Source organism: Bombus flavifrons, chromosome 2 (assembly GCF_040668555.2).
Source record: "Bombus flavifrons isolate JBK064 chromosome 2, iyBomFlav1_principal, whole genome shotgun sequence".
In the NCBI taxonomy this organism is placed as follows: Eukaryota; Metazoa; Arthropoda; class Insecta; order Hymenoptera; family Apidae; genus Bombus; species Bombus flavifrons.
In genome coordinates, this window is record NC_138443.1 from 5821165 (window position 1) to 5835150 (window position 13986).

A 13986-nucleotide genomic window follows, 5' to 3' on the forward strand; every position below is an offset into this window, starting at 1 on the left:
AATCTAAATAGTTACTTCGATAGATCAATAAAATATTATTTGTACTAATAACGGATAAATCTTTGTACCATTGATTTAAGATCGATGATCTAGAATAAATTATTATTAAATTCTACAGCCATAAATCTAAAAATCTCATTGTATTTTCTTCAAAATTAAGAATTAAAAACTTTAAACGATGCGCAGACTTTTTATATCGGGAAACAAACTTTAAAATCACCATCACGCTAAGAAGGAATTTTGTCATATTGTCTACTAACATCGTTTTACGTACTTGAACGTATACTCCTCTTTCTCTATTTAATTCATATCCTTCAATGCGTCAGATGAATAAACACTCGTTTTTCGCGAAGAAACTCGGGAGGATTTTATGTGGGTGATTGAATTCGAGACAGTTTTTGAACCCGATCCAGAAACGTTTGACTAGGAGAGAATTTATCATTCGCTCTCAAACGATGGTCAAACATTTTTCCAGTGTAGACACGATAGAGTCGTTTAACATAAACGCAAGTCAAGGCGGCCAGCTGGAACCGCTGCATCATGCTCGATCAAGCGAAGGACGATCACGAAACGGACGTAACGCAATAAAACAGAAAACTTGCACAATCCCCATAAACTTCACGGACTGACTGCAGTTGATTGAAAGATATTGCAAGATACCTCAGCGTACCATGTTATTTCGCACGTTCATATTAGATATATATTTTTCTTTCCCTATTTTACTTTCTTCCCTATTTATCCTTTAATCGTTACGTTCGGGAATATACTTTTTTACTTTATCATTTAATCGTAAAATTTACGTTGAACAAACCTCCTATTTTATCCTTTAATCATTACGTTTCATTTACAGGGTTTTGTGTTATTAACGTCTCATTCAATACGTCTGATTTTCGTCAAACGATTTGCATATAATCACGATCCTTTTCTCTTTTCTTTTTTAATGAAAGGATTTGTCATTATACAAAGGTAAAGCTTTAACGAATTTATAATTGAAACTCTTTCTACGCAGAATATCTGCTTCGTTCGTTATGATAAAAGAAACTCGCGTGTTAAAATCTTCTAAAAGCAAAGCATTTTTATACGAATCTGCCAAATTAAAAATTTCAGTTTCTGTCTGTCGATGGTAAAGAAAGTCTTAACATTGGGCTCTCAGCCTCGAGAAATTGGAATTCTGCGTCTCTCTGAGCAAAACATTTCTACTCTGCGTTCTGGTAGAAAAATTTTAATCTTAGCATTTCAGGATTAAAACGTATGTAGGTACTATATTAAAATTAGTATCCGTGATAGGACATTTTTAGGAGATTGAAATCGTCTTTGAAGATCCAAAATTCGAGGACAATGAGAAGCAACCGTCGGTAATAAATATTAAAAATTATGCAAAATATTATAAATTATAGAAAAATATTATAAATCGTGTAAAATAATCACTTACCTTGAACTATACAGGACTCTGCCGTCTTGATAAAGCCTGACGAACTTATTAGGGCTGGTTATCGTGTGTAAATAACTGTGCTTTCCATTGTAAAAGTACGTATCCGGCTTCCAGATTCTTGCCAGCATCGATATACTGAGCGCCAGAGTTTCTTTGCCACCTTGAAAAGCCAAACGTCGATCCACCCACGATTGCCGGAAGTAGCAATCCATTGAATATGTCTGCGCAGAGATTTTGTTCTTCTTACTTTTGTAAATTCGTATTCGATAAAACTTTCTAATCAACGAGATCCTCTTCTTTACCATTATAGTATTCCATGATAATAATACATTATCCAATACAAGTACTGGCGCAAAAATTTCGTGTATAATTTGAGCAAATAAGTTTTGCATTTGGTTTCGATAGATCAGAAATAATCTCATTCCCTTATATATATACAAATGCTTTGGCAGATAAGTCTTAAAGTAACGAAATAAAGCGAACCACAAGATACAGTTATATTTAGACAGGTAGCGAAATAAAGTTTAATTTCAAGAAATACATTAAGTTTGTTTACCAGATGTCCATTTGGACAAATTGTAAAGTACAAATTAAATAATAATGAAAGAAAGAAAAAACATTCAGCTATAGAAACAGAATATATAAAACGCGTATATATTCAAGAAAGATCGTGAATGACATAAGCCTCGACATCATAAAGAAATACAATAAAATACATCTCATTCTTCTTATTAATATTTAACAAAATACTAATTCTATAAAAATACACTAACCTTTGTTTCTTTTTATTTTTTCATTTCTTCAATTAATTCACGAACTGTCTATGCATATGTGTAATGCCTACATTCGTACGTGTAATGCGCACATTCTACAAATAGAAACTCATAAAACTGCTTCTACTCCTATCGAATCATGTAACGAATGAAATCGAATTTGTACCACGATGAATGAGATCTCAGGCAATTGTGTATGGCTATCTATCAAGTAGCCAGGCTGCTGCTGCTGCTGCTGAGAGAAACAAAGGGAAATGAAGAGATACGAACCATATCGACTTCGGAAATCGGACCCATACTGCGCACCATGATGTCGACCTCAACCGTGGCTGGTGGACCACCGAAGTCTGGTCTGACGCTGTTGTCGTAACCGCGAAGAAGATTGTCCAGTAGCTCGCTGATGTTGCTGTGATTGTTGCTTTGCGTCCTCTGCCTCGTGGACGCTTTTGCTCCAGTAGCCGCTCTGAAACATTTTTCAAAACGATCGATCTATACATCAGTGAAAAATGCGTGATTTTAAGAGAATCAAATAGGACAAGTAGAGGTAATTCAGAGAAAGAAATTTTGTAAAGCGGATTGATTTTTTCTCTTTAAGAGCGATTTAAAAAATTAAAAATCTTATACGAAAAGAGCTGTCTTATCTAACTCGTTTCTAACTAATTAACTTAACTAATTAACTAACTATGATTAACCAAATATGATTAACAGTGCAAACATGCACATAATATGTACAGGTTGTCCAGACGTTTCAAAAACGTCACAGACACGTGTCTTTTGCAGTATGCGTTATCGAGATACAAACTTAAAAATTTCATGCGCCGCTGGCATTGCCGAAACACGTTTCCCAATGTGTCGAAAACAGTCAGTTAGTTCGGAGCAGTCGCTTTAATTTCTTATATCGTCCTATTGAATTTGGAAGCTTTTATCTCGGTGGCGGATGGTGTGAAAGACGCAAGATTGTAGTGTTTTGAAAACGTCTGAATGTCAAGTACTAAGAATCAGGTATTAAGTTGTCTCAAAATTTTCCTTCGTTTTACAGGAAAATAATAGATGCACAACATTTTTTGTTTTGTATTATTTTATTGAATTATGTATGATCCATTTTGTACTATTGGAATAATTCAATAAAATGGATAATTAGATAATTCAATAACATAATATAGAACAAAAAATGTTGTGCATCTGATATTCTTTATAAAACGAAAGAAACTTTTGGGACAACCTAATATAACGAAAAATGGAGGAATCCATTTAACAATTTCAATGTTACCTCTGCCGCCAAGCATTTATTTGTATTACAATATTTGGTGGATGAAACTGTATTTAAATTCCATTCCATTTCTTTAGTCATACTCGTAAAAATATAAAAATGCATTGAAATCTACAGTCCAGTTATCGCACACACGTAACAAACCCGCGAATCGTGATATTCCTCGAGGTCGCTAATAGCCCAAGGAGTTTCGATTACTCCATCAATTTTAGCATATACAGAGGCCGGTTATTCATCGAGTTCGCATCGTTGCAAACTAGTAGGCAACTACTTGGAATATCGTGGTTCTAAAGCTCGAACGTGTTATAACGCCTATAAGAGAAAAACAAGGAATGTCCATTTTTAGTTGTAAATTTTATTCTATAGAACGTACTTTATCGATGACTACTAGGATTACAGAATCATCGAATTCGAAATTATTATAAAATAAAAATGTTCACGTTGGATGATATCAAATATTCAGTATGTTAATTAATTCGCTAGGACAAAGAATATTCTTTCTCTTCCTAATTTCACTATACTTTTTATTTATTCACTATAATTGTAAATATTTATGGAAATTCATATTTTTCATAAATTCATTGAACACTCTTGCTTTGCTGATGTGTTAAAATATTAAAACTTGATTTACTCGATGAAACTATTTTGTGCCATTCTTCGTTCATACTTTTAATCTTTCGAACGTTATATATTTTCGATTCACTCGCAAATTCGTGCGTGCTAGAGCATAAGCCTTTGTAAACGCATTACAAAACAAGTCTTTGCAAAGCACGTGCTAGGTCGTTTTGGTTTCCGTATCCTCTACATTTGAAAGTATCGAGGACATTTGGTCGTACCATAGTGTTTGCCGTTATCGCAAACTAAAGTTGCTTTGTACCACACAGCTACTGCGAAAGGGATCGTCGGAGAGGAGCGACAGATGCAAAGGAACGGACAGAGGGAAACGTATAGCAATGTAGAGAGTATTTGTAAATTTTTGAAGCAGCTTGTAGCTGAACTTTGATACGATTAGGTTTAAATCAGATGGATTTAATTTATATTAATAATTTTTAATGGTTGATAAATACATAGAAAAGTAATAAGAGTAACGGAAAAGATATTTCAGCTACTTGAAGTCTAACAATATTTATCCCTGATATTTATCTTCTTAGTGTTATTTAAGTATTTAAATATTTGAGAAATTGCCCAACGATATATATGATTTTATAAACTTTCTAATTTGTAGTATTTTAGAGAACTTTTTGTACCAATGACTGAATGTGTTCCCACGCTACAAATCTCTGATTCATCGAAACGCTTTTTTACCGAGTTTACTTTGATCAGTGAACTGAAAATTCTCCAGCGTGACCCCTTTCCCCTGTGAAACATCATATTTGTTCTCCCTTCGACTTTAGCTGTGAAATAGCAAAATTACTTCCACGTATACCCGTACAAAACATCGTATTGTCATTCTCCTTTTTGAAAAAAGACACCGAAAAAGACTGAAAACGAAAAGAATCCACAGAAACGTAAACACATTCTCGGCCCACCTCAAACATTTTCTCTTTCTAGTTAAACTAATATACCTCAAGCGATTCTCTCTCTCTCTTCCTTCCCCCTATTTTCTTTTACCTTCATTTGGAAAAAGAATTTAAAAAAGTAAGAAGGACACTAAACAGAGAAACAGTAAATTTGTTGAGCCTAAACATTTTCTCTCTCTATGTAAATTAATAAATCTCGAGGGTTTCTCTCCCTCTCTTTTCTCTATTTCTTTTTACTTTCACTCGGGTAAAAGCATAGAAAAAGAATTTTAAAGAAGTAAAAAGGACACTAAACAGAGAAACAGTAAATTTGTCGAGTCTAAACATTTCCTCTCCCTCTATGTAAATTAATAAATTTCTCTCTCTCTTTCTCTCTCTTCCCTCTTCTGTATTTTCTTTTATCCTCACTCGAAAAAAAAGAAAAAAAATAGAAAAAGAACTAAAAAAAAAAAAAAAATACAGAAGGGACACTAAACAGAAAAACAGTAGCTTTTTGGCCCTGGTGCCTCATTTTTTTCTCTCGTGTTCAATGCCGTTTCGTTTATGTTTCACGGTACAAGCAGCACATGTGTACACGTGGCACAGTGTACACACTCGGGGGGTGGAAATTGGGACGAGGGAATTTCGCCAGGATAGAACGAAAATTGCGGCTGGATCGTTTTTAAACCGAAATAAAGCGGCATTTTAATGCCTGTCCGTTCTTTTAGGTCACGATGAAAACCAGCTGCTCGATCGGACACGTTGCTACTGTTACCCGTTACCATTCCCGTCTACTACTCTATTTTCTAGGATCTCCTATACTAGCGGTCTTCTTTGTTTGCTGACATCGTGCCTTTCGATCTCTCGATTCTTCTCGCCGCGTCTCTTTCGTACAGATCGATGTACCATGAACGACTTTTGCCTCGTGACGATATAAGCGGCGCATCGTCGAGATACACATATAAGAGGCTTTGGATATGCTTATGTAAGGATTTACATGTTGAAATTATTAAAAGACAGTTGACCTGTTTGCGAGGGAAATAAGAATCCGAGTGATGCTTTCCAAGGAACGTTCTTTCTTTCATATAGCTGATTAACGTTCTCCTCGACCTCTTGCTAGTCTTTTATGTAAATACCAAGGCGAATTCTCTTTGTGGATCGACGAGAATTTTTCGCTTCTTCCGGAAACAGCAAAATTTCTTGCCTATTACAGATCTATGATGAAAATCGATGCTTCGCCGCTCGATTCGTACAAGTTAGCAGCACTTCGCTGTTGAGAAAACAAATGTTGGAATTTCTAGTTGATTAAAAAATTGAATGAAAGTTTCTCGAAATATTTGGAAGGAGTGAAGGAGTTTGTTCTTGAATGACCGTGTCGTACGCTTCAAGAGACTACGATAAATGATATATATATACGATACAAAGGAATAGAAAAATAAAACGAATTCTTATACGAATGGAAGGAACTTTTTGGCGCGATTACAAAAAATTTGTGCATCGGATTTAGACCGCGTGCAGATCACGTCAGATTTATGTAAATTCTTTCACAAATATTTTTGGACAGGCATATTCTGAAGTTCACTATAATAATATGATTTACAATTATGATTTGTATATGAGTTATAGAAACGTCATAGGTCCTTTACACATTCGTGAACAGAGAATTCCAATTAGTTTATTCGATCGATCGTTATTTACTTAATTATTCGTTCTTTATACGTCGTCCAAGATGATTGCATTTATATGAGAAAATCGATATTGTTGCAAAAAAATTATTTTAAATATGTCTTCGCGCAACTTTAGAACGAGCAGAGCATACATCGAACGAGATATGATGTTTTCGAATTCTAAATTAAATTGTTCGCATGATGAAACGAGGAAATGGACAATTATGAGAATAACGCCAAGAAATGGAGTGTTATTCAGCGACCGCCTCGAATTGGGTTAATTGTCTGACAAGAGGGTTCAAATCAAACAGGATTCCAACGATCTGCATTACGACGCTCATCCAACTTCGAATATTCCATCGTTGCATTCACGGTTTCTCGTCGAACGGACACTGGAAAGTACATCCTGAGCCGAGAGCTTGACCCATCGCATAAGATCAATCGTACGACTTAATCATATTGTACTTAAGTATCTCTGTTATCAGGTGATTTGATGTATCATTTTTATTAGCCTAGATATTTCTATGTTTGATATCTGTAATTTCTTTTTAATGATTTACGACGAGACGCGACGCTTTGATACAAAAAATTGATTTTGCTTTAATTATTACCGATGGTGGAATACGTTAATGCAATTTTTGTTAACACATGTCTTTCTGTTATTAATCTGATTTTGTTTATATCGTTTCTTTATTATTCGCATTTATTTTCTAACTTTCTATTATTGCGTGAACAATTTTTTTTTAGATAAGGCAGAGTTATGTAACGTTATTTTGCTTTTCTTTAATGTAGCGAGAAAAATGAGCGTATGATATTTGATCTTCGATCTTTATGATAGTAAATTGAATATATAGTTAATGCAGTGTAAAACTGTCTTTCTACACTTTCGTTAAGATGCTTTTATTTATATTTATAAGATTACAATTATAAGATTTGTAGCGACTCATGGTCGTAAAGGAAGGTTCAGGGTTTAAGCGCATGTGTTGGCCACGTAATTTGCGAAACGACGTCCGAGGCTAAGGCGTCGTAAAAGAAAAAACCCTGGCCAGGACGTCGTAAAGGAATAAACTCTGGGACTTACAAAAATGAACAAGAGCCTTCGATACGATTCTAATCGAAAACTCCAAGATCCTTAATAGATGCACCTTGGTATGTTACCAACGAAACATACCCACAGTTAAAGAAGAAATGTCCAAATTCAGTAATAGATATAACATAAGAGTTAACAATCACCAAAACCCATTAGTTACTCAATTACTTGACACGACGGATCAGATCCGCAGACTAAAAAGACATTACCCTCTAGATTTAAACATTAGATTCAGCTAGAATCAAACAGACGATAATCACCTATTATACATGATATAGTACCACGCCAGAATAATTTACTTATAATTCTCAACGAGAACTGATCGTAAAATCCTTTCAAATAAAAAAAAGGGCCTTAGATAATAAAAAAAAACTGTTTCCCTACCCAGAAAGAAAACTTTCTCTTTCGACATACGTGGCGAGTGGTAAGCGAAATTTAGTCGACGACGAGCAAACGAAGAACGGTACTAGTAGGGACCAGGTAACGCGCACGAATAAGATTGTCAAGTCTGTCTTCGATCAACTCGCGGAGTATTTCTTTGACACCTTACACGTCCTACCACCTCAAATTGGGAACCTCAACGTGATTTGAAAAGACAGAGGTGAACGTGTAGCGCCACATGAAGACATCATTTCCGTAAATCGCAAGTGTTCGAAATGGCAAGGGCCAACGAGGAAGTGCGTGCGACGAACGCCGCGGACAGCGTAGATTTCCGCGCACCGCAATTTGCGACGTATGTTTCTGACTGACTTCTGTGACTAACCGTTTCGAGCTTTTCCTCGTTTCCCTTTATATAGGTTGCCCTCGAAAGAGAAAGTTTTCTTTTAGGGTTAGGGAAACGGTTCTTTTTATTATCAAAAGCCCTTGTACATTTTTGTAAGTTCCAGGGTTTTTTCTTTTACGACGTTCTAGCTTCTGACGTCGTTTCGCAGGTCATGTGGCCAACACATGCGCTTGAATCTTGAACTTTTCTTTACGGCCATGGACCGCTACAGATTTTTATAATTATATTTATATTTTTAATTATAAGATTTCTTAAAAATAATTTGAAAGATACTTACAGGAAAGATACGTAGGAGGTGATCAAGTTGGCGAGGGCCAGTAGGACTCGCTGCTTCATGATGTCTTGGGACAGATCCTCCCTCGCAATGCGTCCTAATTCATTCATCAATTCGATTGAAACGCCTAGCGTTCGGATACCTTCTATTTCTGAAATGAGATATTCAGAAGAACGATGGTTAGTGTTTCAACAAAAATGTATCGTTCAAAGTGATACTATAATATCAAAAGTACGTTGGATAATATAACAAAATATAACAAATATAATATAACAAATAATCGGCGATTATTTTGGCTTTGCCTTTTTTTTATAGAGACTATAAATAGTCTAAGCTTTTTTCATTCTAAGATATAATTACGATATTTAAACATTATAAGTTTATAGTTTGTTTAAAACAACTGCGTTTTCCTTTAAATATTTTTAAAAGCAAGATATTCTGCTTAATATTTTTACTTCTTCCATTTTACATCTAAATAAAGAACAAAAGATTTTTTTTTACCCTGTAGTACTATCAATCTATCTATTTAATCATTTGTTTTTTTCCAAACACATTGTCCGTAACAATGAATATCTTTTTAATATAGCGACACAATTTATACAATAATCCAATGGTTTATGATATACGAATATTTATATAGGATGGCGTTATCCTGTCAAGTAGTTTTACAGAGAACTGCTCGAATTAGAGAGGAACAATTTTTGCTAGCGGACAGTCGAATCGAATCCGTTTCGAGTGTCCATTCGATCGGTTATTCCGGGTAGAACGTCGATGGTGAAACTTCGTCGAGTGTGCCGTTGATGGTGATTCATTCATCGACGAGTGAAAATAAAATTCAAAATTATTCCGGCTTTATTACGCGGCAAATGACGCAGGCGAAGAAAAGAAGAGAGAAGAAAAAAAGAGGCAAATTCACGGCGGAAGTTCGTTAAACGTTCGATGAATGATATTTTAACGACGGAAGATCTCTCTGGGGACGACTGGAAAAAAATCATCTTTTTAATGATTTGAAAAATTCAGGTTGGGGAATACAGTAAAAAATAGACCAAAGAATTATCAACGATAACGAATCAAAGTTCTAGTTTTGTAATAACTTTGTTATAGAACGATCGAAATACATACGTTGAATAATAATTTAATACTAGTTTTAAAAAGACCATAAACATTGAAAGTTTTATTTACGAAGTCGATCATACTGGAAGCAAATCATTGGAATTTCGTTTTACAATTTGTAATGTTAGAAGACAAAATTCCGTAATATAAATTGATTGGAAAAATTGCAAATGTTATGTTATTAATTATTTTCACTAATAATTTATAATTTACAATTTTCAATCCTATCTATCACTACGCGATAACTAATTGTAATCGATAACTGTATCTCATCTGTAACGACTGTTTATCCTTTTGAAATAAATATCTTAAACGAAAAACCTTGGACAAACGTACAACATTACGCTAGGTATTTTACAATCAACCAATCATCTCTTGGTCCTCTCTAAATCCTTCAACGACAAGCAATTTGCTTAAAGAACCTCGAATCGTCGTATTTTCTTCGATCAATGAAATTCGCCGTTCAAGCTGTGCATCGAACAATGATTCCGCATCACGCTTGAGTACGTGCATTCACGTCCGGTGGAGAACGTTTCAATTACGAGGTTGATCGGCGATAATTAATACTATTCTGTAACCGCGGCCCAAAGGACGGACGTGCGGGTGCGGCCAATTGACGGATGCAGAAAGGAATCGAATTAGCGAATTAATTCATCCGTTCTTCCTTTGTGGTCATCGTGGACATCGTTTCCAGCGTTGAAACTCGGTTGGAGCTCCAGTCAACGGAGAATACAGAACGGTTGAAAACGGTCTTTGCGATGGCGTTCACGTTGGAAAACGAACAGGCCGCAAATTCCAGTAAACATGCCTCGACTGGTAAACACGCCGTCCTACGAGAGTACACACGCGAGTGCGAAAGCAACACTGGGGGAAAGGTACTTCCGAGGGTGCGTTTGACTTGCAATTTAGCTCACCGCGACATTCGTCGATAATCAGGTCGCTTCTCGTTCGACCTTCCGTCCTAGACATTTTCCAAAATTTTAGAATGTAGTAGATCTATCGTTATATGAACACCCGTTGTGTGAATGTTTTATTATATAAACGTTCTGTTAGTTCAACGTTCTATTATTTAGACGTTACGTTATATGAACGTTCTGTTGCATGAAAGTTCTGTTACATGAAAGTGCTGTTAGTTGAACTTTTTTATTACTAGAACGTTTTATTACGTGAACATTCTGATAGTTGAACGTTCTACTATATGAACTTTTTGCTTTATGAACGTTCTGTTAGTTGAATGTTCTATTATACGAACGTTTCGTTAGTTAAACGTTCTATTATATAGAGATTATGTTATATGAACGTTCTATTAGCTGAACCTTCTGTTTTATGTACGTTCTGTTAGTTGAATGTTCCATTATACGAACGTTTTGTTAGTGACATATTCTATTATATAGCTATTATATTATATGAACGTTCTATTCGTTGAATTTTTTTTATTACTGAAACGTTATTATGTGGATATTCCATTAGTTGAACGTCTTACTATATGAACGTTCTGTTAGTTGAACTTTCTGTTATATGAACGTTGTATTAGTTGAATGTTTTATTATACGAAACTTTTGTTAATTAAACGTTCCATTATATGGAGATTATGATATATAAACTTTCTGTTAGTTAAACCTTCTGTTATATGAACATTCTATTAGTTGAATGTTGTATTATACGAACGTTTTGTTAGTGAAATGTTCTATTACAATACCGTATGTAAATATACGAAGTGTTTACACACTTGTTTTACGAACAGAAATGTAATTGGAATTCATAAAAAATTAAGTTTAAAAGGTAGCACGTGACTAATTGATCATGAAAAAACTGAAGAAACCAAGGAAACACCGAAGAGAGTACGTGGCAAACTTTCGCTGCATGAAGTGACAGAAGAAAATGAGGAAGTAGACTCGTGCGAAAATGATATAGACGAAGTCATTGTAGTGTCATATAGAATAGTAGAATACAACGATTGTGATAAATCTACCATGGTAACGCTTCTCGTAGATCACCTAAATTCCGCACCATTGAACTTCTTTCTTTGCGGAGTAAAAGATATCGTTCAGACTTTGGTTTAATAATTTTTCACCGTATCCTATACATATGTATTATTAGTTTGTCCATTCTATTTGGCGTTATTTGATTTCATATATGTCGTAAACGATTTTACATACCAGATTCTAAATTTCCATTAGATTTTGAGCAAATTTCTCTTATCGCAATTTCTTTCAATGGAGATTTAGATCAAAATAAAAAATTAATTATTCAATTATATCAATTCGTTGTTCTTTTATAGATTTTGCAAGTAGATCTCTACATTTTTGTCGTGTATTTTGAATCATACTTCTTCTCTGATCGATTAACCGATTCCCTGATAGCAAACCATCGAGTGTACTGATACTTATGAGGGAGGTTGTGTGTGATCGAACAGTACGTGACAATGTTCTCGATACGACGTTGTACGTGAAAGAAGATAGCTGAGATAACTGTGTAAAGATAAGCACAAGTTCGACGTTAGATCATTATTGTATTAAAAAATTTGTGTTTGAGAGGGATATCTTGTATGTGAAAGCAGTTAAGTAGCAAATAATATTATAGATCGAAACTACATCGAATTGTACATAATAATTTGACAATCAATAAATTATTATTATTACAATAATAAACTGGTAAATTACAAGTTATAAATTAACGGTTGCATATTTGTTAAATAGAATAATTATAATAATATAATTATAGTATCATTCATAATGTAAATATCTTGCACACCGTGTTCATATATATAGTATTTAAATAATAAATTTCTGTTTCTGTATAGAACAGATTATGCTCATTATATAGCTATAAAATATATATAACTTTCATTTCATTACACAGTCATCGTGTAATTGTAATGCAGTTTTTAGAATTAATTAGAAGATATTCAGAAAATACAATTTAATTATCTCTATATTTTATCACGAGGAAACTCAAGTATTTCAGAAAAAAAGAGAACAAATGTATGTCAAGTTGTAGTATCGTTTTATGATTTCGGTATTTTCGATGAAATGATACAATTTCTATCAAACTGACACATTCAAACGTAGCTATTGAAATTAGCAACGTTTGATTGCAGAATCGAGACTAAAAAATGACAATAAAACTGCCCAGCAACGCGTTGCATTACGCGTCAGTTTGCTGTTGATCCGAGTAAAATTCGATATGTTCTAATTAAATTTGTGGTTTGGAGAAATTCCAATTTGCATAATTATACCATCGATTTATTTCGGCAATGTTATGATTCGAATACCTACGTTCTCTTAAGATTTAAATCTTCAAGAGGTAAAAGTCGCATCTTACTATCTACTTTCTTTTAAATTATATTCTCATTTATCATAAAGGCAATCATCTCTTTCTATACTCCTTGCCGTGCACATAGTAATAACAATACATAATCCTAAAATATTTAGCATAAATGCTTATTATGTAAATTAATAAATTCGAAATTCTCTTTTCAATCATTTTTATAATTAGACTTTTGAATGATATTAGTAAATTATCTTAATCATCAATTCATCAATTTGATATAGAAGAACTGCTTCATTAAAAATAAGCTGTAACAACGATAAAGTTAGTAATTATTTTCAAAGTCCATTATTTATTCCGTTATTATCTGTTTTCATCATATTTTATACTACTGTTATTATTATACAGGGTGTATACTGTACAGCTACTTTATACAGTGTGCTCGGTTATAAAAAAAATCATGCAAATTACTGAAAAACTATCAATTGTATCATGAAAAATGATTCAGACAAAAAGTGAATGATTTCAAAGGGGACGTACGTAATCCAGAGTATTTAGTCTTTTTGTACATGATCAGGTAGAGATCGTATGAAGGTGATGTACGTTTTTGTAAATGGAATCATGTAATTTTAAACACAGTAATCGATTCGTTTCGGTATTCCCTACAACAATGTGTTAACCTATTCATAACGAAAAACTATTTTAGTTCAGTAAATATGTTAACTTTAATTTGTCTAACGTAATGTATGACAGAAAAGAAAAGACGCGACGCGGTATCCTTATGTTTGCGTTACCTTTGCATTCATATGTTCTC

The 13986-nt window shown here is 34.0% G+C and overlaps 1 protein-coding gene across 2 annotated transcripts in view; it reads right to left on the reverse strand.

Moving 5' to 3' along the window:
* The window catches only part of Grd (GABA-gated ion channel), a 92829-nt gene that overhangs the window by 38944 nt on the left and 39899 nt on the right, over nucleotides 1–13986 (reverse strand). For both annotated transcript variants that reach the window (XM_069131785.1, XM_069131786.1), the window contains 3 exons: nucleotides 8793–8940; nucleotides 2476–2668; nucleotides 1433–1653 (listed from right to left, as the gene is read on the reverse strand). In XM_069131785.1, coding sequence (XP_068987886.1) covers nucleotides 1433–1653; nucleotides 2476–2668; nucleotides 8793–8940 — 562 coding nt within the window. The remainder of the gene's footprint in view (nucleotides 1–1432; nucleotides 1654–2475; nucleotides 2669–8792; nucleotides 8941–13986) is intronic.